Source organism: Sipha flava, unplaced genomic scaffold (genome assembly GCF_003268045.1).
Source record: "Sipha flava isolate LNK unplaced genomic scaffold, YSA_version1 39_pilon_pilon, whole genome shotgun sequence".
In the NCBI taxonomy this organism is placed as follows: domain Eukaryota; kingdom Metazoa; phylum Arthropoda; class Insecta; order Hemiptera; family Aphididae; genus Sipha; species Sipha flava.
The window spans coordinates 753,629-777,493 of NW_020273107.1; the positions used below are offsets into that span (position 1 = coordinate 753,629).

General features: G+C 29.0%; 4 protein-coding genes across 6 annotated transcripts; 2 read left to right on the top strand and 2 right to left on the bottom strand.

Moving 5' to 3' along the window:
- The first annotated feature begins 259 nt into the window (after window positions 1-259).
- LOC112688620 (gametogenetin-binding protein 2-like) lies at window positions 260-8,421 on the top strand. 2 transcript variants are annotated; one of them, XM_025561894.1, is made up of 12 exons: window positions 260-1,079; window positions 1,331-1,530; window positions 2,118-2,264; window positions 2,333-2,548; window positions 5,302-5,505; window positions 5,560-5,740; window positions 5,806-5,970; window positions 6,038-6,157; window positions 6,225-6,308; window positions 6,376-6,874; window positions 8,007-8,101; window positions 8,169-8,421. In XM_025561894.1, exons 1-12 carry the CDS (start codon window positions 972-974, stop codon window positions 8,322-8,324), a joined length of 2,175 nt encoding a protein of 724 aa, XP_025417679.1. In that variant the 5' UTR covers window positions 260-971; the 3' UTR covers window positions 8,325-8,421. The 2 variants fall into 2 exon arrangements, with proteins under 2 accessions (XP_025417679.1, XP_025417680.1); XM_025561895.1 differs by having other exon boundaries at window positions 972-1,079; window positions 5,566-5,740.
- Window positions 8,422-9,224: 803 nt separating this feature from the next.
- LOC112688621 (serine--tRNA synthetase-like protein Slimp) lies at window positions 9,225-10,683 on the bottom strand. Its single transcript, XM_025561897.1, has one exon. It carries the CDS (start codon window positions 10,667-10,669, stop codon window positions 9,341-9,343), a length of 1,329 nt encoding a protein of 442 aa, XP_025417682.1. The 5' UTR covers window positions 10,670-10,683; the 3' UTR covers window positions 9,225-9,340.
- On the bottom strand, window positions 10,574-12,751 carry LOC112688622 (zinc finger protein 593). The gene is made up of 4 exons (XM_025561898.1): window positions 12,575-12,751; window positions 12,289-12,384; window positions 10,983-11,083; window positions 10,574-10,906 (listed from the first exon to the last, which is right to left on the bottom strand). The coding sequence occupies exons 1-4, from the start codon at window positions 12,734-12,736 to the stop codon at window positions 10,666-10,668; spliced, it is 600 nt and encodes a 199-aa protein (XP_025417683.1). The 5' UTR covers window positions 12,737-12,751; the 3' UTR covers window positions 10,574-10,665.
- A 1,910-nt stretch (window positions 12,752-14,661) lies between these two features.
- LOC112688623 lies at window positions 14,662-18,529 on the top strand. 2 transcript variants are annotated; one of them, XM_025561899.1, is made up of 7 exons: window positions 14,662-15,309; window positions 15,394-15,505; window positions 15,579-15,728; window positions 16,817-17,035; window positions 17,121-17,346; window positions 17,425-17,679; window positions 18,272-18,363. In XM_025561899.1, the coding sequence occupies exons 2-7, from the start codon at window positions 15,431-15,433 to the stop codon at window positions 18,361-18,363; spliced, it is 1,017 nt and encodes a 338-aa protein (XP_025417684.1). In that variant the 5' UTR covers window positions 14,662-15,309; window positions 15,394-15,430. The 2 variants fall into 2 exon arrangements, with proteins under 2 accessions (XP_025417684.1, XP_025417685.1); XM_025561900.1 differs by having other exon boundaries at window positions 14,663-15,309; window positions 15,389-15,505; window positions 18,272-18,529.
- The last annotated feature ends 5,336 nt before the right edge of the window (window positions 18,530-23,865 follow it).

Sequence of the window (23,865 nt, forward strand, 5' to 3'; positions counted from 1 at the left end):
AATTTTTTTTTTTTTTAAATGTATCTGGTATGTATAATGATTTATTTACTGAAATGGTCGAAGCACAAAAAAAAGTGTAAAATACGTAAATAGTATATTCAGATTTTGAATAGTTAGATTCAAAACTCATATTGTTATCTATCGTATTATAGTGATTTGATATAATATATTGATAACAGCCTAACATTATGATAATGGTGAATAAATTACGCGCATACGCAGAATGCATAAGGTGTATTCCTGTGTTTAGACGCTCCAGTTTTGACGCTCCTCCTAACGGTGCCCGGCGACGGAGCGAAGTTAGGTGCAGAAGTGGAAAAAAAAAAAAACAAACGCGACTGATACCGCGCGGCAATACGGGTTGGGCGTGTGATAACGTTAACCGCTGGACTAGGGTGGGCGGATCCAAGGAGGTTGGGTCCGGTCACGGGTCTGGGGTCCAAAAAGGGCCCAGGAAAATTCAGCAGTGCCCTGGAGCGTTCGAATTTCGATTCGAACCCGGTGCATAGCGCACCGGGACGGGCGGAATGCTGCCAACGGATTTCTCAGCCGACTCGCACACGTCCGGCCGTCCCGTTCCAAGGACACTGTATACCCGCTACGTAGATTATCCTCGTACATTTCACCCGACTTTTCCTCCTGTCACTACTTGCGTAAAAGGCGGATGTGTTGTGAGCATTTTCCGATTCCGGCCAACAGTCGCCGCCGAGTATATTTGCGAACACGATATATTGCGTCAAACCGGACGCCGTGCACCCGTGCAACGTTCACTCCGCTCGTTGTCGTCATCGTCTCATTGCCGTGACTCACGTCCCGCGCTCCACAACACTGATACATAACAGTAGTATTTACACGCACTGTTATTGTTGTAGTTGCTTCGATTCCGCGCGCGATTTAGGGTCAATGGTATTGAACAACTGTATCGCCACGGTACGTATCAGTTAGTCCAGCATTGGTTGACACGGTTTTAAATGTTGCAAGCCGAGAGGATGCCTGATCTGGTGGAAGTGATGAGGATGGGCAAGGACCATCGTCTCAAGCAGCGGCAGTTGCCGCTTCAGGTCGATGAGAACTTGACGGTGAGTCAGGGTCTGTCCACCATCCTTTTTTTTTCCTTATCAACAGTTTCCTTCTTTTAAACACCCGTTCGCTGTTGGCACCCGAGTGTATCATAACATTATCAGTGTTGTGACTAGTTCACTGTGTGGACTTACATCTTTTGCTGCGCCTGTTCCTTTTGTTTTGTTCTGTCCGTATCAACATGTTTCTTGCCGACACTCTTAATACTATTAATACTAATTTTGTTTCATTTACCCTTATTTTTTTCCAGTTGGTCATGGATCTGAGCAATGAAGATTTGGTACAAGAAGTTAAGCAAATACCACCTTTAAAAGTTCAGTCTTTGGATAGTTTTGTGAAAAAATATCGCATGCTAAACAAACGTGAACTACAAGATATCTTGAAAGTATCCATTAAAGAAATTTTGGATATAATGAGTGAAAGTATTGACTGTGTTGGATGTCGTAGAAGGTAAGTACCTAATTTTTTCATTTTATCATCCCATTAATTAATCTATATTGTTATTTAATAACCTAAGTTATAAAATAATTTTCATTTCAATTCTTTTTATTTATTATCAAAATTATAGTTTATTACAATTTCTAATCATTTTTATGATGATAATTATTAGTTTTCATTTACCACAATGTTAATTTTTAGTAGATTAATATACGTGTTTCTTAGTTTTATAGATTCTTACCATTAATAATATTTTGGTATTTCACATTATATTCCAAATTCTCTATCTAAAAACACTGATAATAGATCTAAGATAATTATTTAAGTATCTCCCACCATTTATACATCATTGATTGTTTTTTTTTTTTTTTTATTTTATTCAATTAATGATTCCAAAATTCTTAAATATTAATTTTTTAATTTTAAGGTTTATTCTATATTTCATTTTTATCATTTTAAAGGTAGATATTACATTTTTCTTTTATATTTTTACATTCAACCGTGTTTACTTTTATTATGTTGAAACTTGTCAAAATTGAATTCTAATTATAGTAAGATTTAAATGTAGTAATTATTCATAATTATATTATCTTTTTCAGCGCTGAAAAACTATTTCTTGAAATGGCTAAACTTGGTCAAAATGCATTGTTCCCTCTTGTAGTAGTTAATAATTTCTATATTTCTATAAGAAATGAATTTTTTGAGGAAGAAAGATGCATGTATAATCTACTTCAAAACACCAATGGGTAATTTATTTAAATATAAAATTATTTAGTTGATTTGGTAACAGTTAATATTATTTAAAATTATTTAGGAATCGCTTATCTTCAATAGCATCTAGTCGTCGGCAATCAAAAAAAAGTAGAAGATGTGTTTATCATTCCCTTGAGTCACAAAGGCTTGTCCGACCAATGGCAAGTGGTTGGCAAGATATATGGAAACATATGACTGAACCGTGCAAAGATGAAATAGTACTAATAGAAGCTAGTAGTTTATTAAGTACTCTGGATAATTATCTTAGAAAACATAGGTAAATATTATTTTAAATTATTAAAGTATGTTATATACCTATTTCTTAAAGGAATTTGGTGTAAACAATTTAAAAAAAAAAAATGATAATGATAATGTATTTTTAATGCAAATTAATAGTGACTAATTCAATTTTTATATAACTATTAGTTGTTGCATACTTATCAAATCCTTTCAAAAAAACTTGTTAATTGTTCAATGTGAGCAATGCTCATATAGTTCCTTATGAATTTATGATATAAAAACTAAATTAATAGAAATATAAATAGTTGACAACTGTATCTATAATATATTTTTATTTTTAAAAACTCAATTTGATTTAATGAAGAAAAACTATTATTTCATTTAATTTATGGTAAAAAAAAAAAATTCTTTCTAACTGATAAAGTTTTTCCTTTATTATTATAAATATGAATTATGTAGTGTTGACTTTTAAACATTGAGATTTTCACTGTAATTTATCAATTTTGATGTCTTTTTAACCTTGTTTTTATTATATTTTCTTAGATTTAATAAGTGCCGTAGCTATTTTAGGCAAAGTAGGTTAATGGATCCCATAGCACAAAGGGTCTTGGAAATTTCTTTGACTATGTTTACTTAAAACAATTGACAACATTGATGTATTTAACAGTAAATTCTCAATCCGTGTGATGTTTCCAGTTACAATCTGTATTAGATAGTAATTCACACTATTTGTTTTATACAGTAACAAACTGAATTTTCTTTTTACTTTGTAAATCTATTAATTAATATTAAATATAGTATATGCAATAAATAATAAAGGATTAAGGGTTTAATTATTACAAAAAAACAAAGAGAAAGACAAGTAACAGTGTAAAGCGTAGAATGCTACAATCCAATCTCTGGCTTGTGGTGTATGTAATTTTTACCAAAAGTGACTGAAAAAAAAATTAAATTTTAAGTAATCTGCGCAATGTCCAAAGAGGTATAAATATAAATTGCACCACGACTGATAACAAACAGTACTATGTACTCATACTACATACTATGTACTATATTCTCACTTGTTATTTTAATTATGCTGAGGCTCGCCATGTGTTACTGATTTTTATATTGTCATTTAATATTGAAATTTTTTTAGTTTTTATTTTTTCTACTGTATTTTTACCCCTTAATCACTTTAAAAAAATTACTTTCCAGCAGATCTTATACAATTTTCAATACAGTCACATTGTGTACGATTATTCTTAAAACTTTAATGTAACATATGTAAAATTTGTAATGAATACTTTCTGAGTAATAACATTTTAATTTTTAGAGAAGGGGTATGAAAATCTTTTAGTTATGCATATTAAATAAGTAATAAATATAAATTATTAGTAAAATCATTAATAATTAACTTTTGTATTAACTATACAATAAATACATGTACTATTGTACATAACATTTTATAAATTTGTTTGAAAGTACAAGTAATCTGGAATAATGTAGATATTATACATATATTTTTGTATCAAATATACAACTAAAAGATTTTTCATACCTTTTCTCTAGAAATTAAAATGGCTATTACTCAGGAAATATTCATTGATTATTTAAGTGTAACATTAAAATTTTTAGAATAATATTTTACACAAAGTAATTATATTGATTGAAATTTGTATAATAAGAACAACTGGAGAATAATTTTTTTTAAGTGAATAAGGCGTGAAAATAAAATTTTTTTTATTAGTTATATGTCTTCCTAAAATTGAAAAAATAAAAATAAAAAAGTTTCAACATTTACTGCTAATATAAAAATTGGTAAAACATGGTGAGACCTGTAAAGGAAATTAATAAAAAAAACTTGTCTATGCATTTTTGATTTTATGTTCAAGCTTTTAAAATTACTTTGAATATGTTAATATTGTGCCCTTAGTAAAACATTTCAGTTATGTAATTTCTTTAATAATTTAAATTTATTATTTTTGTAATTTCTCTTTGGTAAATAATGTAATACATTTGGTTTAAATATTATTCTTAAACCATGAAATTATATAATGAGAACATTATAAATAGAGGTTTTTATTATATTTTCATGTGAAACATTAAATCATCTGTCAGAAATTAAAATTTGAAATGAAATATGATATGGTTCAAAAACCTTACTTTATTTTCATTTTTTATTTTATTTTAGCACATAAAGTACTCAAATATGTACATACATATGTGTTAAATAACATCATAATATGTGGTATAATATGCAGTTAACACTTGGTAAATATGCAATTTATTGAATAAAATACAATTTATATAAATTGGGCACATGGAATAAAAATAACAAAAATTAAATTAAAAAAAAATAAACACTTAAATACATTTTCATCAAACTTTAATTATCTTGAGTAAAAATGTTTAAATACTGATAATGACTACTTTACATTATGGTACATTCATAATGCCTTGGTAAATGTTGATTAATATTAATTCATCAGTGATCACTATAACAATTTCTCAGTACAATAAAATTTATCAATGTTAATTGCATTGGTAGCAATACTAAAATAACCAATGATTAATTAATTAATTCTTTAAATTATATTAAATGTAGAATTTTGGTTGTCTTATATCTAATACTTTTTGTTAAATTATAAATTTGTGAAAAAAAAAATTGTTTCATTAAATCTATGAAATATGAAAAATTATACAATAAAAAATTTCAATATGCAACTGCTTAAAGTTCCGAGCCTTGATCATGATTTTACTTTTCTTAATTTTTTATCTTATTAAACTTATTAAATGTTCACCTATTAGATTTTGTGGTGATTGTCGCACTAAAGTAATGAAAGCATATGCATTGCTTATCGAAGAAGAAGATCCGTCCAAAGAAAAGGGTTATGTAGAAGAACTTTATTCTGGTATTAAAAGATGTGTTGGAGACAAACATGTGCATTTAGATACGGATATAAATTATATTGGTGCATTAATCAGTCGTGCTGAACCAGAACTAATGGGAAAGTAAGTACATATAAATTAATTTATATTAAAAAATAATCAATTTTTATGAATTAGTATTAGTCGTAGGGAACGACATGCTAAAACTATCGAGATTGCTCAAGAAGAGGTTTTAACTTGTCTGGGTATTTGTGTATATGAACGATTGCACAGAATACAATTGAGAATCCGAGAAGAACAATATACTTGCCAAGTTCTGGCAGCAGCAGCTATAGATGGTCTTGCCAGAAGATTTGAAGTAATTAATTCACATTTTGTTTTTTCTAATCTATGGTGGATTTCATAATAAAATGTTTTTCGCAGACTGCCATTGAAATAAAACAAGGTTTCACTAAATTAGATCAGTTTTACAATGAATTTTCTAAAAAAGAAAAAAAGACACAAAAGAGAAAACGGATTAGAAAACAAAAAAGATTACAGAGAAAAGAAATTAAACCAGATGATTCAGAATTGAAACCTTGTTGTGATGTAAATATTAACTAATTTGTACTTATTGAATCTGAAGAGTTTATTAATAATTTACTAACACATTTAGATGAACCTAGACGAAGAATGTTCTTGCGACATAGACGAAGAAATTGATTTTGGTGAAGATGATATTGATTTTGTTGATGATGTAGATGATGATGATGATGATGATGGCGTACAATCAAATGTATGTATATTTATATTTTATATTTATTTATTTATTTTTAATTAATTGATTTATATTTTGTCTTAAGGAAAGGGAAGATTCTGATGAAACTTGTGAACATATTGATGACTGTATGTGTGAAAATATAAAGTTGATAGAAAGAGTAAGAAAGGTATGTGTTATATTTTAATTTTATTTTATAATCGGCTTATAAATTATTCATAATTTACTCTTTTTAGCAACTTAAATTATCTGGTGACAGAAAAAAAAGTATTTCTACTCCTATCATATCATGCAGCTGTGTTGAATGTAGTTCTAATGGGTCCAGAAAATCTAAAAAGAAAAAAGGTGGAGATAAAGAAAAACATAATAAAAAAAAGCAGACTAAAAACAGTCGAAAAAACACAAAAAAAGTTAAAAAGTCTCAGGTTCAATTACCAAGTAAACAAAAAGAAAATATTTATGATTTGAATGAGGATGAAGATGATGACATTGAAGATGAAATAGTTGACCATCAATCTGTCGATGAACATCATTCAGAAGAAGGTGGTGATTGTAAATCAATTGTTATTAATCATGATTTACTACCTGGTAGCTGTGATTCATGTCCATCATTATGTGATCATTCACAAGATTATGGTTACGCATCAGCAGAAAACAACAACCATAGTTACAGTACCAGCTCACCTGATGGTTCAGATGTAGCATGTTCTGAAGGGTTTTGCAATCATCCAGGAGGTAATTTAGTAAAAAATTTATCCATAAAATTAAAATAGCTTTTTTATTTCAGTAAATAAACTGAAATCAAACCTTGTTTGGAAATTTTACATATCAATAATTTATATTGTTATCCAAACTTAATTTTTTTTTTTTTGTCAACACTTTTTTGTGTGACAACATAATTTTAAAAATGTTTTATATTCATTATATTTAATATTAAATAGGTAATTTTTATTTAAAAAAAAAAAAAACTAGTTATTATTATTTATTTATTTTTTCCATTTACTCGTATTATTTAATTTCATAAATCTGAAAATTAAATTTATTAAATTATTTCATTAATAAATAATTAGTTGGATGATGTTTTTTAATGTTGAGTTGAGTTTTAATTATTTCAAGCCGAGTTGAATTCAAATTTTGAATACTCAAAAAATGCCGAGTACTTGAGAAAATAATTGAGTATTCAGAAAAAAAGTCTCAAATATTTGTATAAAATGTCATTAACATAATAATAAAATATCAAAGCAATAACAATTTATTGTTATTAATTTAAACAAAATCTTCCTGGTATCCTGGTATTTTCTATCAGAAATATTTGTCTCCTAGTTATTTAGTTTGAACATTAATAAATTAATAAAGTAGTGATATTCACTCTAGTTTTTGATTCAAGTTGAGAGTACTTGATTGCAGTGGAGTTGAGTGCTCAAACTTGACAATTTCGACTGTTAAATTATAGTTTATAATTCAATAGTTTAAATTAATTTAATAGTCTTTGTCATAATTAATTTAACATAAACTTGCATGCTAGAAGAATCTAATTAATTTTGAAATATTTGTATAATTATAGAGTTGGACAAGTACTCGACTTTGTATTCTTCTAGCATGCAAATTTATGTTAGATTAATTGTGACAGACTATTAAATTAATTTAAACTATTGTGATAAAAATGTTTATTACCTTAATATAAAATTATTAATTTATAATTATTATTCACAAACAAAATATAGAACTCATTAATATATTTAAAAAAATGATCTGCATAAACTTTAAATGGTGTCTTGTTCGTTGTACACACATCAATATTTTAATATTATTTCTCTGAATTATTATTTTATTATATATTTTACTTTACTATGTAATTTTGTTTCAGGAGACAGTCAGTTGTTAAAGATGAAATGTTATTCAAGCACAGGAACAGTATCCTGCAAACCATTGCCACTTCATCAGTTATTAATAGAAGAACTGGTTAGTAACAATTAAGAAAAAAATGAATTTACATTTAATTATTTAATATAATATCTATTTTCTATAGGAGAAGAATGCAATTATTGTAGATGATACCGTCATACCATCAGAGGAAGTGGAAATGTACAAAGTCTGTGCTAGGTTGGTGAATGAGAAACGTCTAAAACTTAGAGAGATGCTGAAGAGTGGTTTTGCTAATTTAAAAGACCTTCAAATCTTGTGAGTCATGTTGGAGTGTTATTCTCACTTCCCTTATTCCAAACATTTTTAAGAAAACCGTTATAGTTAATTTTTTCATTATACTTATATAATATAGAACATTTTTTTTCTTTATTTGCATACATAAAAAATATTTCGTTTAGTTGATATTTGTGAATAATTTGTTCTGACCATTTTGATTAGATCAATACAAATTTATTTAAGAATATTTTTTATATTATAAATTTAAATTTATTAGTGGAATATAAATAGTTTATTTGATAACCATTATTAAAAAAAAAAAGCTATGCCCTATTATACTATTTTTGTTTAAATTTGTTGTTTCCTACTTTTTATGATCTAAACAATTTATAAAATTTAAAATAGGTCTAAACAGACAACCAAATGGACTATTATTTTGGCTCATTGTATGATATTAAATTTTATGGTAAAATTATTATCTGTTTTGATATTATACATTTTGATTAATGCAGTAATTTTGATGTACAATGTCAAACTCTCAAATGGAAAACTTCCATGAAAAACATGTTATAAAGTACTTGAAGTGTTTGCTCTAAATTCTAAATGAACAATATATTTTATTACAAAGTCTATAATGAAAGCCTAAAGCAAAACGAGCTCGTATTTTTGTCATGTCTGTTTATTGTATAGATATGTTACCATTTTATTAAGTTTAAATTTATTTAAATCTAAATAAAACGTTTGTTATAGTAAAACTTTAATTTTAGATGAGAAGTTGAGAAGTATATTCTTTATTGGTTACTATGCGTATTTTATTAAGTATAATTAAAATATTAGTTTCTTAAATATTAGGCAAGAACCAATGATGACGTTAAAAAAGTAAAAGTATTTTATTATGAAATTACTGATATAGTTTTATTCAATTATTACAAGTGCAATACAATATTAATAAGCTATATATAGTTAACTATGAATTATGTGTAATCACTAAATGAAATTATTAATATAAATATCAAATTCATAACATTTTATACATAAAGTATTGTTCATTTGAATGCGTTATAATAATATGTGGTTTTTCAAACAACTTGGTATAAAGAATTCTTTTACGTTTTGCTCTAACAAACAACCTATAAGTACATTAGTGTCGACAATTTTTCCATGAACTAAATGTAAAAATTCTTGTTTGTCTTTACTCGACCAATAAATTCTCAATCGTTTGCTAATGTAATCCCCAGATAATGACAATAAGGCCACTGGAATATAATCTTTACGACTAACAGAATATAGTTCAACTTGAGCCCTTAAACTTTCCCATACATCTAACGTGGAAACTGATGAATAAACTATGCGATATTCTAAACCAATATTTTCATATAAATGTTTGTATACTGTAAGAGTTTTATCAAACTCTTGTTTAGCTTCAGATTCGTTCATCGTGCCAATAAAAAGTTCAACAGCATTTGTTTGTGCAGCAGTAAAAAGTCCATCATTATTTACAGAAGGCTTATATGTACGTCCACAAGTGTAAAGTTTAAGTGGCAGTTTATTTCCGCCAACACATTGTTTAGTGAAGAAAGCACAGAAAGACTGAAGACTTGCTCCACCAACTAGGTACAGGTTACTTTCACTAAGAGTAAAAATCTTATTCGCATCATTAATATCTACACCGCATCCTTCGATGATAACACTCTTAATAAGGTCAGAGTTGCAAAGTGGTATATAATCCATCTCATCGAGAGATTGATTGAAATAAGTGATCACTGCTTGTTCACAGAGAGCTGCTTCGTTCTTAAGATAAAATATGACAGAATTTACATAGTCCAAACAACCTAAGGCCTTGCCAATTTCTAAATGGTTTAAACAATTTTCATTATCAATTTTTGTTCTCCCATCTTGTTGGAATAAAATTTTGTATTCAGATAATGGACAATGGGGATGCAAGCTATTGGGTATACCAAGACTAGGAATAATAATTTCTTTTTCTATAGTAGAAATTTGTTCCCTCAGTAACTTTAATCTTGCCATAACTTTTGATCTACTCTCTTTAAGTTTGTTTAGCTCATTATAATTATTTTCCTTTTTAATTTTTTTTAGTTGTTCAGCCAGTTTTTGTTTTTCATTATTCAAACTAACCAGTTCATTTCGTACGTTTAAAAAAATTGACCAACCATCACATATTTTATCCACATCAATATTCAAACCTCTCAGAGTAACATTATCTTTTAAAGTTTTGATATTTTTCAAATGGTTCTCCAAGTTCACAAATGGTTCAACGACAACACAAACATCTGATGTTTGATTATACGGTATATATAATTTCGAAGTACTGTATTTATTATTTACCTTCAAAAGGGAATGAACACGAGAAAACAATTTTTTAATCATTGTAAATCTATATTTAATGAACAAATATCAGCGACTTCTTCGGGTTCTTTATACTCTTCAACATTCAATGGTTGTGTAGCAATGACTCTTTCTTTTGGCGCTATGTAACTTCCAAAACCAGCTGCTCGTTCAGCTTCTTCAATGGTGTAAGGTTCAAGTCTGAGTTCCTTAATACGTTTTTTATGTAATTTTGTACGGAAATGATCTTGTAGGACTTGATCGCTCAAAAAATAACGTCTAATGACAATAGTAAATTAAAATTAGTTAAATGATAATTTGAATCATAATTTATTTATAAGAATATGGTACTCACGCACAGTGTATACAATAATGTTGTCCTTCACCAGGTTTATCAAAATCAAGAGCTTGTTTCAATAAGCGATCAGCATTTTCTTTTTTCAAGTCGTTATCAACCTAAGGTAAAACATGAGTATGAATAAAACTGTAAGAGATGAAAATATGCAATTGGAAAAATGAAGTTACAGTCAAGATAGCAGTACTTATTTTGTTTATTTCATAAATAATATTTGTAGACTATTGAGAAATTAAGTTTTTGTTGACAGTTTTGAACTGTTAATATGATGATTTAGATTGATTAAAAAGAGCGATAAATATATGTTTAAAACATGATCAAAATCATTAAATTAAAACTACTAATAATATATAATATGAAGTCTGACAGAGACATTGAGTGAATAACATAAGGTAATGAAAAGCTTAATCCCAGTAATCAAGACTTGCGGTGTTACTGCGATTTGGCTAATTGTTCAGAAATGATTGGTTTAAAGATTAAAAATATCCAAGTATCAATTCCAGATGATATACTATGGTAAAATTCTAGTAAGATAAATTTTAGAAAGATTTTTATGTTCCCAACAGGATTTGCGGAACGATTCTAGTTTAGCAACCTATTAATTTTTTTAATTTTTTTTTCTTCCAAAATGTATGTTTTAGGGTGTTTTATAAGTATGTAAAAAAAAGAACCCCGGAAAAACTTTGTTATGAAGTTATCGATGAAAAACTTCAAAAACTTAAAGTGATATTTTCCCCTTCCAAATTTCGATTTGTCAATTTCAACAACTGACCCAGGTCCATCTACATACGAAGTATTTATGAAGAATAATTCACTAAAAATTATCTAATAGTGTGAAAATGAAATGAAAATTTTTTCCAAACGATGCGTGTGGTATCAGCAATAGCCAATGAAACTATTATACGAGTGTTTCGGCACTCGTTGCTGCGCTCCTTGGCGCCGTCGCTTCGCTCTGCAAATCGAAGATATCCTTCGACTTACTATGCAAAACTACCTCAAGTAGTTAACAGAGACAATAAAAATGTAAATATGTGAAAATTGAAATTAAATATTTAATTCTAAGTATTTTTTTAAAAAAAAATGTGTGTTATGAAAAAAATGAAGTTTTTCATCGATAACTTCAAAACGAAGTTTGACCGGGCTACTTTTTTTTAGTATACTTATAAAACATCCTAGAACAAACATTTTGGGGGGAAAAAAAATTAAAAAAATCGATAGGTTGCTAAACTAGAATTATGCCGGAGTTGCGAAGAGGAAATACTTTGAAGTATTTAGCATCGAAATGTTATCGCGTTCGCGTGCGTACCTCGTCTATGTCTCTGGCCCTGTATTTGGTTCTGTACCTCCGTTTGTAAAACGTGTCTCCCACATGATGTTTCTTCTTCTTCTGCGGTCCGGTCATCTGCAAGGATAACAAATATTCAAATTATCGATCTCACGCACACTTTAATCGAGAACAACAACAATGGTAATAATAATAGTTATCGCGCGACACCCATCCGTCGGGCGGACATACGCGCATCGTTACCCTTGCAGCACGGACGGAAGAAATAACCGTTAACGAATTCGATAATTAATTGAAAAATACTTGCCGCTTCGTCGAGGAGGTCAGTGGAGACGCGGAGAAAAGAGATCCGACAATAATAACAATACTGTCTTCGACGGGACGTCCAACAAACTACGTACCATAACCTCAAATGGTTGGCACGTTTTTTCCTGCGCGCACCTTCGCCCGAACGGCAAATCCTCGTCATATGTTTTCGTCGCGAACGCGATAACACCATGGATGACGTTAATTTTTCATCTGTGATAACGTGTCGGAGCCACAGCTTGTTCCACGGTCTAAACTACTATAAATGCGATTGAGCTAGAGCCATGGCCGGTTCAAGGTATAGGCAAGCTAGGCACCTACCTAGTAGGGGCGGCATTTTCAAAATTGACTCGTACATTTTTTTTATTTCTATCGGTGTTTTACAAGAAAAATATTTAAATTAATTCATTCGTGAAAACCACTTACCTATATAATAAAACAATATTGTCTAAAATTATTGTATTACTTTACAGTACGGCCTACGCCGGACGTTTTCAACTATTCCAAAAATATAAATAACCATAATTATTTCCGACAGTCGCAATGATGACGGGTTTTGAGTAACAATTATAGAAATCATTTTAAAGTCTTTTTACGCATTTTTTTATGTAGATATATCACGTAAAAAATAGGGGGAGGATCTAAGTTAAAATGAGAGCTCAATTTTTTTTTTCTAGAGGCGGCAAAATTTGATTTTGCCTAGTGCACTATTTTTGCTTGGGCCGGCCCCGACTAGAGCCTATTCAATGGGTTCGGTACCAAGAGGGGGCAAGGTATTTAAATTTTTTAATTTTCGTTTCATTATTAATTAGTGATAAAGTACCTTATTGTTTTTGACGTGTTTTCTATCATATAGGTAGGAACATAAAAAATTTAATTATTAGTTATGTGTATAGTTAGAACATTAGAACTTAATCTTACAGTCAGGGGCGGATTGGCAATTATTTTCAGCCCGGGAAATATGAAACAAACCGGCCCATGAACCGCAAATTAAACTATTTTACCTCTCCCCCTCCCAAAAAATGCTTTATTTTACATAAATTTTAAAATTTGTTTAGTTTTACCCCTAAATTAGTAAAATCTACAATAATTTTACTATAATTATAGCTATAATAGTTTTGGATAAGTCACATGATTAATCAGTTCCTAACTTGAAGTTTGATCTTAATGCATATTTAAATATATATTTATTTATTTTATAATATAAAACTTTTTTTTGGTAATTATATAATAATATAGAGCGGCTCAAACAAGGACCGACAAAATTCCCGATTTCCCGATAGGCCAATCCGCCCCTGCTTACAGTATTCATTTTAATTAATTAATGTGCAACTTTAAATCAAGAAACGCGTTTTTTTTTATATACAAATAAAATCAATGATTTGATAATTTTAGGTTACTTATAAAATTAAATGTTTCTAACTTCTATAAAATAAATAAAGAACTACCAATTACCAAATAATTTGGTATTTACCAATAAATATTCACATATAAAAGTCGAAATAGTGCATCGAAAACCGATAGTTATATTAATAGTGAGTAATATAGTGATATTGCTGCAAAAATCAGTTTAGATGATGAAGTAGATGTATTTTCAAAAATGAAAAATAGAAGATATCCACTTAAAGCTTAAATTAATTTAGGATTAAGTTAGATTAAGTTAACCTTGTTTAGGTAATGTTTATAAAATACAAAATTATATTTTGCAAAAATTTATGTTGTATAATAATATAGGTAATAAATAAATTATGTACCGTATGTATAAGTTAAAACGTGTGAGCGAAACTCTATATTTCCCCCGGTAGTATGGGCCGGTCAAAAATGTTGCTCCCTCCCCCTATCAAAAACTGAAATGATTCCACTGTCTCTCACGCAGTGTTGCTTCTGTGGTGTGCGATCGACCTAATAAAGGACAATCGGCGGTGGCCCACCGTTTCCCGTTTCGAATATTAGCGGCAACTTGTTATCACGTGGCCGTTATCAATCCACGTCATCGGTGGGCGGCGCGCGCTCGATCGTGCGTATCACTTTCCGCTGGACCGCTAATGGAAACACCCCCTTCCCTCTCGCGGCCACCGCCACCGCTTTATCATCGGGTTTTATGGTCGCACGGGTGATATAGTGCGTTTCTCGACTCGCACAAGCTATCGTTCAAATCCGTTCTCCGTTTTCCTCGACGTCTTCCCTCCCCCCCTCGAGTCACGCGAGTTTCTCTCGTCTTTCGCAATCCACTGTGATATTATTATTATAATTATGTAGCGTTTTACGAACTGTTTGCCAACAAAAAACCTGAACGATCACCCGTCCCGTCCCCGCGAACGGTTTCCGACTCGTCTATTTTGTACAGCGGTAGTACGGAAAATAGACCCCCATGCGTCGGGCGGTACAGTTCCGTTCGCGGTAGAAAAGTCGGAAAAGACGTTGAGAAGAAGTGTTAACACAGAATGAAATGAAAAATCAACGCTAATAACTAAACCAACGATGTAACGTTGTGTACCGTTTATCACAGCTATACCGCACTCGTTCGTTCGCTGCGTCGATCGCAGATGTCGAATTTTAGAGTTTATTCTACCTCAAAGACTGATCGCGGCACGATTCGCCGTACCGATATGACTGACACACCGTTAGGGAACATAGTGAACACTTAACCGTATACATTCGTGTATAGGATAGCGCGTGCCTGCACGGTTTCTCAATAATCAGTACATATCGAATTGGACAGTAATTGTTGATGAAGTAAGTCCGGTTTTGTTGTTGTGTCCAAAGTGCCTGCAGCTAACCGATAAACGTTATTGTTATATTGTCTCTGCATTAGTGTAGGAGGGATAGAAATTGACGTCAAGCGGCAAAAGTCGCGATGCAAAAAGAAGGCAAGCCTAGGTTTCTCAAACATCACAGTAACAGTGTTCGGGGAGTAGCGTTCAGTCCTCGTGTACGTATTCATCACATGCTTTGTTTATGATTGTTTTTCTATGTGATGCTAAATATCAACATAACTATTCCAGGACCGTTACTTGTTCTGTTCTGGAGCATACGATGGAAAAGTAAATCTCTACTCATCATTGCGTATGGAATTGCTCATGTCATATTCTATCACCACAATGGCTGTTGCTAAAAATGTAAATGCCGTAAGATTCACTTCGGATGGCTCAAGGGTAAATATTATGTTGCATAATTTACACAGATATAATTAATTAAGTTGGATATAGTGTTGTTATTGGTTTTAGAATAGTAATAATTTTAATATATTCTAAAATCAATGGTGTTGCATAGTATTCTTACTATAACCTATATGTAATTTATATAGTCTACCAACAGCTCAACTTTTACATTTATAATACTCTGTAAACTTTAAGCTAGTAATATTGTGCAAACTACAATAATCTCATTATTTTAAAAAAAATATAACAGCATTGTGAGTATCTTATACTCTTTTAGAGATTTATTTTGCATTTACATTCTAGTATTACTTTTTATGTAAACAATTTACAGCTATTAAAAATTAATTTGTTATTAAATACGATAAAAGCTTGTAATTATTAAGTTTTTATTGTAGTTGGTGTAGTATTATAGCCTTTTAAAGTTTAGAAATAAGTTTTCCGTAATTACTTAATTGAAAAATATAGACCACAAAATAAATAACTCAATCACCAATGGTTTATTTTTCAAACATTAATTTAGAAATCTTTTTATTAACTCAATACAATCTTGTGATTTCATGCTTTTATTTGATTATTTCTTATATTAAATACTAATAATAAGTAAGAACTTAAATGTTTGTAATTTTTGTGTGAGTAGCTAATTTAAACAATATAAAAATGTATGATTAAAAACCACAAAAACAACTTATTATTAACAACTAGTTAATACAATTTAAATTTTATGATGTTAAGAATTATTAAAAACTAAAAATGAGTATAATATTTGTGAGTAAAAGATTTAAAAATAACTAAATAAATTAAATTTAATACCACCTATGTATCAATTAATTTCTGTAATCTCACCAATTCATAAAAAAAACCTAGACTTAGTATTAAAAAAGCAAAATCATACATTTTTGATTTGTATACTTAGTAAATACATTTGATTATATTCATATTTATTTATAATTGCAATATTTTTCCATGAAAATGAACTTCTTTTATTTTCTTTGAAGTTAATTTTAAAATTTGAATGATTTTATGAAAAATAATAGTATAATAAATAATCATTTAATTAAAACTATAGTTATTATATGTTGTAGATTTTAGCATGCACTACATCTAGGAGACTTTCAGTTGTAGATGTTGAACGAGGAGAACAACTATTAGCTTATGATAACTGTGCAGCCAGTGGTAGGGATAGAACAGGTCTGGCAACAGATCCTTCGTCACCCAACATCGCAGTATCTGTGGCAGTAAATGGCAAAGGTCTTACGTTATTAGATCTTCGAATGCCTTTACCATTAGATTATGTATATGATGTGAGTGTCTAAAATATATTATATTGATATCATATTTTGTTAGTTTACTTTGACATTTTATTTATTGTAATTATAATCTGTTTAGCTGCATTCTAGCACTATTCGTGATATAGTTTTTCTTGAATCATCGTGGCCCTGGGCAACTAGTAATGGACTACTTAGTACTCTTATCACTGCAGGTTCAGACGGTTGCTGTAAAGTATGTACAATGGATGGTCGAATATTGCATACATTTTATTCTGGTCGCCATTTGAATACAGTTTGCCCAACACCAGAACCATTTCAAAGTTTTTTATCCAATGGATTTTATAGTAAGCGAATTCTTAAATTAATTGAAACTTCTCATCAATGCTCCATCAACAAAATGTTTTATTGTTTATTTTTTTTAGGTGTAATTATGAGTGGAGGTGATAAAATTACATCATATGTCCCTAATTTGGGCATTCAAGAAAGTTTCTGTGAAAATCGTGATAAACCCATCTGGAAAGTTAGATATACATCAAATGGGAGCTTTTTATATTCTGTGTGTGAGGGTGGTGTTGTTAGAAAATACCGAAGGTATCCAGATAGGCATGAATATCTTGGAGAAGTATATACACATAAAGGAGATATACAGGACTTAGATATATCTCCATACGATGAGTGTATCCTTTTTGAAACAGTTTGTTTTTTGTAGACAGTTTATATTTATGTATAAAATTAATATTTATAAATAATCGTAATTTATAATAGTGAAATATGGGCATTATAAATCTGAAGGAAAAAATATTCTGATTTTCTATAACATTTCAGTAAGATTCATTTTTTTTTAAAAAACTTATCAGTTTTAGATTAATAATATTATTTATAGTATTTCTTTATCAGACTGTAAAATTTTCTAAATTTTAAAATATTTCAAGGCCATGAAGTAGGTTTAATTTTAAATTTGTTTAAATGTAATTTGTTAATTCTTTCTTATGTATATATATTTTAAAACATATTGTATTGATACATTATTGTAATTAAATAGTATGCTTTTTAATTCATAATAATATAATTATATAATATATTTATCAAATATTCCCCGTTTTTATAATTGTTAAAAAAAAAATGTTTCCTTGTTTGATGAGTTTATAAATGTTTTGAGAATCATGAAATAATTTTTTATTTATTAATGATTAACTATAAAATAATTTTTAAAATAATTTAGTTAAGATACTTCAGATAATATTTCTCCTTAATTTAGTTAATAATTAGATCTTATTACAGCATCAAAAGACCGAACAGTGGGAGTGCTGCGTTTAGGAGCTCCTAGTCATGGGTGGACAGATTATGGTGAACTAACGTGACAGCTTAAGCAATTTTTAGAATTAATACAAAATTAATATAATTACAAAATGTGAAAAATTGTATAATTCAAATATGTTTTAAGGGATTTTTTTTAAAACTTTGTAATGCCAACAGATGCACCAAATTTATGTGTGATATTTAATATATTAAATGTAAATTATACCATTTTGGGTAAATTTTATTTAACCAACAAATTATATTTAAAGTTAATTTTTAAACAAATATAGTTCTATATGTTACTTATTTAAAACAATAATTCTAAATTAGAATTTAATATTATATTTTTAATTTTTCGTATCCAAGTAAAAATATTTTTTGTTATAAAAAAAAACAATTTATTTGGTGGTTTGAAAATAAATGTTCAAACAAATAAACTGAATAATTTTAATTAAATGGTATTTAATTTATCTTTATTTTCACTTAAAAAATTAATTAACCTAATCTTATTAAATTATAATAATTCATTAATATTGAAAGAACTTTTATACTTATATAATTATTAACTCAAGTCAATTTTATAATTTTTCATAAGTTAATTTCATTTTTTTCAATTGCCATTTTTATTTACACCTGTATTTATCAATGCTATTGTGTTTTACAGGTGATAATTACCTAACCTTTAATTTAAACTTTAAAAAGAAATCTTAGCATATGAACTTATAACATTTATTCACATGTCACAACTTATTTCTTAATCATGTTTTATCATTTAATAATATATTATTATATTATTATATCTTAGCATATAATACATATAATAATTATATTTAATTGTAAAATCTGAACACAATCATAATTAAAAAAAAAAAAAAAAACATTTTTTAAAAATAATTTTAATTTTATTTGATTTTGATTTTTTGTGTTAAGTGTTAATATTTTTCTTTTTTTCAATATTTGGTACAAAGTATATACTTACATATATGTACACAGATATACTTTTTTTTTGGTTTAGTTTCATTTTATAAATTTTGTAAATGTTATACATTTTTGATCCTGTTTTCTTATACAAGTTTGGTATTTTAGAAATTTAACATTTATTTTTTATGGCTGTGTTTTACTATTTTGTGTTATTACATTTAATTTTATTGAATACCTCAAGCTTTAAATATGTTTTGAAGAAATATAAAAACAATAAATCATCATCGTATATTTATAGATTTCCGACTGTATAATTTTTTTCTGTTAAGTGTAATGAAAATGACATTTTATGAAACTATTTCATAAAGCATATTGTTTTTTTTAAATTTTAGTACATTTTGAACTTGAGTATTGGTTTTAAAAGTATAAATGTATTTTCTAATTATCAAATAAACAATAACACCAACATACAACTCAGATATTTTTGGAGTAAGTAAAAAGTGAATTTTTATAACAATTTATACATTCGTGGTATAGCCAGGATTTTTAAAAGGGTATGGCCAATAAAAAAATCTTACAAAATTAAATTTATATTGTTTTCGCCAAAAAAAAAAAAAATTTAGAATAATCTGTGTACTTACTTATTATTTGACCACATATAATATTAAATACATCCTGAAATTAATAAAATATATAACAACTTTTTTTTTATAATAATTTTTTGACAAGAACTAAATAAATATAATTTAAATATTTTTAATATTTTAGGTATAAATATGTACAATGACTTCAATCTACAACTCTCATCATCCTAGGTGAATTTTTAATAAGTATTTCTTTTTATATGTTTTCATATGCTTCTAAATCTTTATCAGCCTTCTATACTACACTAGATAAAGAAACTACTAGAATTAGTATGTACTTATATACTTTTTATTTATAGTCTATGGACCTGCTGATATGAAATCAATAATAATAAAAAAAAATATATAGTCGATAGGGGGGGGGGACATATCAATAAATATATATTATTTTTTAGCCAACATAAAATACCAAGAATTGAGCACAAATGTATGCTCTCGTCTACACATTCAATCTATTTTTTACCCGATCTGGATAAATAGATTAAGACACTAACTTCCTCCATAATGGTCATTGTCAGTTATTGTATTTATATTGCCAAAGATGTGTAGGTAGTCGTTAACCAACTGAAAACACGATAGATTATTGAACATGCGAATATTTCCTACGATTGACAATTGTATTGGTGGAATATTTTAGAGCGCTCATTAAGGGAGGGGGAAGATCTACAAATAGATTTTCTGTCAAGTCTGGTGTTCTCAAATCCTTTAAGAAACCAACTGGAAAAACTCGTCCTAGTAAGTAAGGACTTATATAACAAATGAATTATTTTATAATAAATTTTAACAACTTAAGCAAATATTCAGATTCAATGTCGCACGTGTTCTGCGAACCAAACGTATGACTGGGCGGGTTAAAAGTCTTTACTGACATCGTATAAACTTAAATTAAGTACAGAGCATGTATGTAATAATAGACGCACTCGCTCAAACGAGTTCGTGACTGCTGGAAACATCTTTGATATCCTTCTATTGGTGTGGCCCCGAAATTTGCTGCCTATCGCATTGATCGTAATTGGTCTTCAACCTACGTAAAACGTTGACTTTCAGAGTCTAAATTTTAATGTCGGAAACAGCCGGAAGTCACACGGTGCAATATCCGGTTGTGGAATCGTGGACATTCTTTTTGTCAGCTAAAAATTGCAGGACCACTAAAGATAAATGATGCGTTTCACAAAAACCGATCATTTTCCCGGCATTTTTTAACGAATCAAACCTCATAAACGGTTTAAAAAATCATCACAAAAATCAGAGTGGACTGTTTGTAGTTCATTCGGTACGAATTCCCAATGGATTAATAAATTTTATCCGATTTCAAAACGAAACTTAATGTTTGCCGTCTTGTAACGTATTAAAAAAAACCCCTAAGCCCTGTTACGTATGCATACGATTACAGGCAAACGCGAGACTAATATAGTTTTAAAGACCAAACCTATAAAGAACAAATTACATCTACTTTTATTACCAATAGTCAGATATTTGACTAGACGAAAAATTTTTGTTTTCTTTCAACAATTAAATCCCGGAAACTTTTCGATTCTACCACGTAAGTCAACATGTCATGTTGTTGTCGCTGCACACAAATTGCGTTCCGAAATCCCTTTTCCACACGAATTGCGTCCCAACGCAAAAATACATAATTTCCCATCCTATTTCATACAGACTTAGAACTGTCGATAGCATATTATGACAATCGGTAGGTTAAAACTATATTGATTTTTTTCGTTGTTATTCTATAAGAAATAAGTAAAATGAAAATGTTTAGGTTTCAATTATAGGAGTGTAATATAATAATTGAAATAAATGATAATGAAATAAAAAAAAATCGGTAAAATCGTACTTATTAAGACGGATTAATTGGCCATTTTCATATTTCACCTTAAATAATTTTCTTCACATACCATCGTCCATCTGTTTTTAGTTACACGCATATTTGTTGTTCAATATAAGCTTCTATATGTACATTTTTTTAAAACATCTATGAATTGGATTATATTCAGGTGTGCTGAATAAAACATACTTTTAAACTTGGAGCGGGACAGTTATTCGTAGTTCAAATTGTAGAACATGAATACATTGCTCACATAAAAAGCATCAGGTGGACGCAATCAGGCTCAACGTACGTATTTAATGTGTAATCGAAATATTGCTGTACTTTTTCATCTTCGGGTGAAATTGATACAATATCGTCAGTAAAACAATTCTTTACTTCGTCTGGTTTTAAAAACGGGAGGGCAAAAAAATAATTTCTTGTAGTCGTTTAAATAAAACCGGACGCAATTCATGTAGTTCATTTAGATTAATACGGACGCAATTCGTGTACCTATTTATCAACATTTTTTTTTTTTAGGACGCAATTCTTGTGTAGCCGTTGTTTTCCATTTCGATGAAGATTAAGTATTCATTGTTTGTGCAAATGCCTTTCAATATTAATTAAATGATCGACGGGCGCATTACCTATTTAAGTTCAAATCATAGTTAAATACGTTTTCCGATCATTTGTAGCTTACATTTTACCATGGTTCCTGTGAGCTGTTCACGTTTGTTCCATTAAACTGCAGTTCGCGATTCACAGGTATGTTCAACCGTTTCAGGTTAACATCTCGTTAATTGTCTGGAACGTGTTTCATAATCACCCGGTTGTTAACACGAGTCAAAATTTGCATCATAACAATACGAAAGAATGTTATATAAGTACTTAGTTACACGTTCGATCCTGAACCCGGTTTATAAACTATTAGCAATCAGAAAATAAGCCCGAACCGTTTATTTCAGTGCTGCGCTCATTGTTGAAAATACAATCTGGTTATAATTTTTCCAAAGTAATATTGCACCAATTAGATGGCTTAAGTCTTTAAAACATTTGCGTCAAGGCTACAATGGAGGGGTTAATATGTCTGGAAAAAATCAAGGCGTACAAGCTCGAATATTAAATTTATTGCACCTTGTTTCGTACACACATTGCGCTTTGCATTGATAAAATTTAAGTATATCAAATGCATGTTCTGTAGTACCGGAACGTTTTTGACCACATACAAGAGGTTATATATTTATTCCGTGCGTCGCCAAAACGAATTTTACTCTTAAAGACTAAATCAATGAAAGTGTTATCAAATTCTAAATCATGTAGATTTCAATTCTTATGTGAAATACTCGTGCGCAGGATTGAACGTCACGATGCGATTCTTCAATGTTTTGAATTATACGACATTATTATTAATTACTTGGATGAATTTGGAAACTCTCATAAGGAAACTATGCTCACTATTAGTAAAGCTAATACATTTACTTAATCGTATATCAGAATTTTAATTTTTAATTACACTTCAAGTTTTAGCAGAATTATTTTCAACTACCTACTTTGTCTCTTTCAATGCAACTGCAAAATCAAGTATTAGTTAGCACTAATAAATTAAATATAAAGTAGAAAAGTGTAAAAATTTTTTCTTCTTTTTTTTCTGAGCACCCTTGTTAACATTTTCTGTATCCGTACCTGGTTATTGTATCAAAATTAAAAAATCGAACTATATTGGCAAGAGATGATGATTCGTGAATGCATTGGATGAATTGTGTGCATCTCCTCTGTGTTTAATAAATACGAGTGCACGGATTCTCGATCAATCACGTATTATTCAAAGTACTTTTTTTCCTTTGACTCCTAACCTCCGATATCATTATTGCCGTTATTTTTTTACAAAATTTATAATTTCTCAATTAAGATGTACAACTTAAAAGTACCTACTGTTATAATTATCTTTGAATCTAGATATTATTCAGTACATAATATCCATAAACCTATCGATACATTTACGATCGTATAGAGGAAAACACAATCAATTTTCCATAGTCAATCCATGCAAGCTTTTATTTACAGTTATAGTTATTCCGTTAACAGCCGCCACACAGTGGTCGGAAATTCAATTTTAGCCGGACAAAATGGAAAAATAGTAGGATAAAAATAAGATATATTTCACTTGATATTATATCTATTACACTATATAG

Excerpts from the sequence above, each read along its gene's own strand:
- LOC112688621 (XM_025561897.1), bottom strand. The coding sequence starts at position 10,669 with ATGATTAAAAAATTGTTTTCTCGTGTTCATTCCCTTTTGAAGGTAAAT.
- LOC112688623 (XM_025561899.1), top strand. The coding sequence starts at position 15,431 with ATGCAAAAAGAAGGCAAGCCTAGGTTTCTCAAACATCACAGTAACAGT. Across the intron at positions 17,347-17,424 it reads TTTATCCAATGGATTTTATA|GTGTAATTATGAGTGGAGGT; the intron begins GTAAGCGAATTC and ends TATTTTTTTTAG. Across the intron at positions 17,680-18,271 it reads TATATCTCCATACGATGAGT|ATCTTATTACAGCATCAAAA; the intron begins GTATCCTTTTTG and ends GTTAATAATTAG.
- LOC112688620 (XM_025561894.1), top strand. The coding sequence starts at position 972 with ATGTTGCAAGCCGAGAGGATGCCTGATCTGGTGGAAGTGATGAGGATG. Across the intron at positions 2,549-5,301 it reads AATTATCTTAGAAAACATAG|ATTTTGTGGTGATTGTCGCA; the intron begins GTAAATATTATT and ends TTCACCTATTAG. Across the intron at positions 6,875-8,006 it reads GTTTTGCAATCATCCAGGAG|GAGACAGTCAGTTGTTAAAG; the intron begins GTAATTTAGTAA and ends ATTTTGTTTCAG.
- LOC112688622 (XM_025561898.1), bottom strand. The coding sequence starts at position 12,736 with ATGACGAGGATTTGCCGTTCGGGCGAAGGTGCGCGCAGGAAAAAACGT. Across the intron at positions 12,385-12,574 it reads CTGACCTCCTCGACGAAGCG|ATGACCGGACCGCAGAAGAA; the intron begins GCAAGTATTTTT and ends TTATCCTTGCAG. Across the intron at positions 11,084-12,288 it reads GGGCCAGAGACATAGACGAG|GTTGATAACGACTTGAAAAA; the intron begins GTACGCACGCGA and ends GTTTTACCTTAG.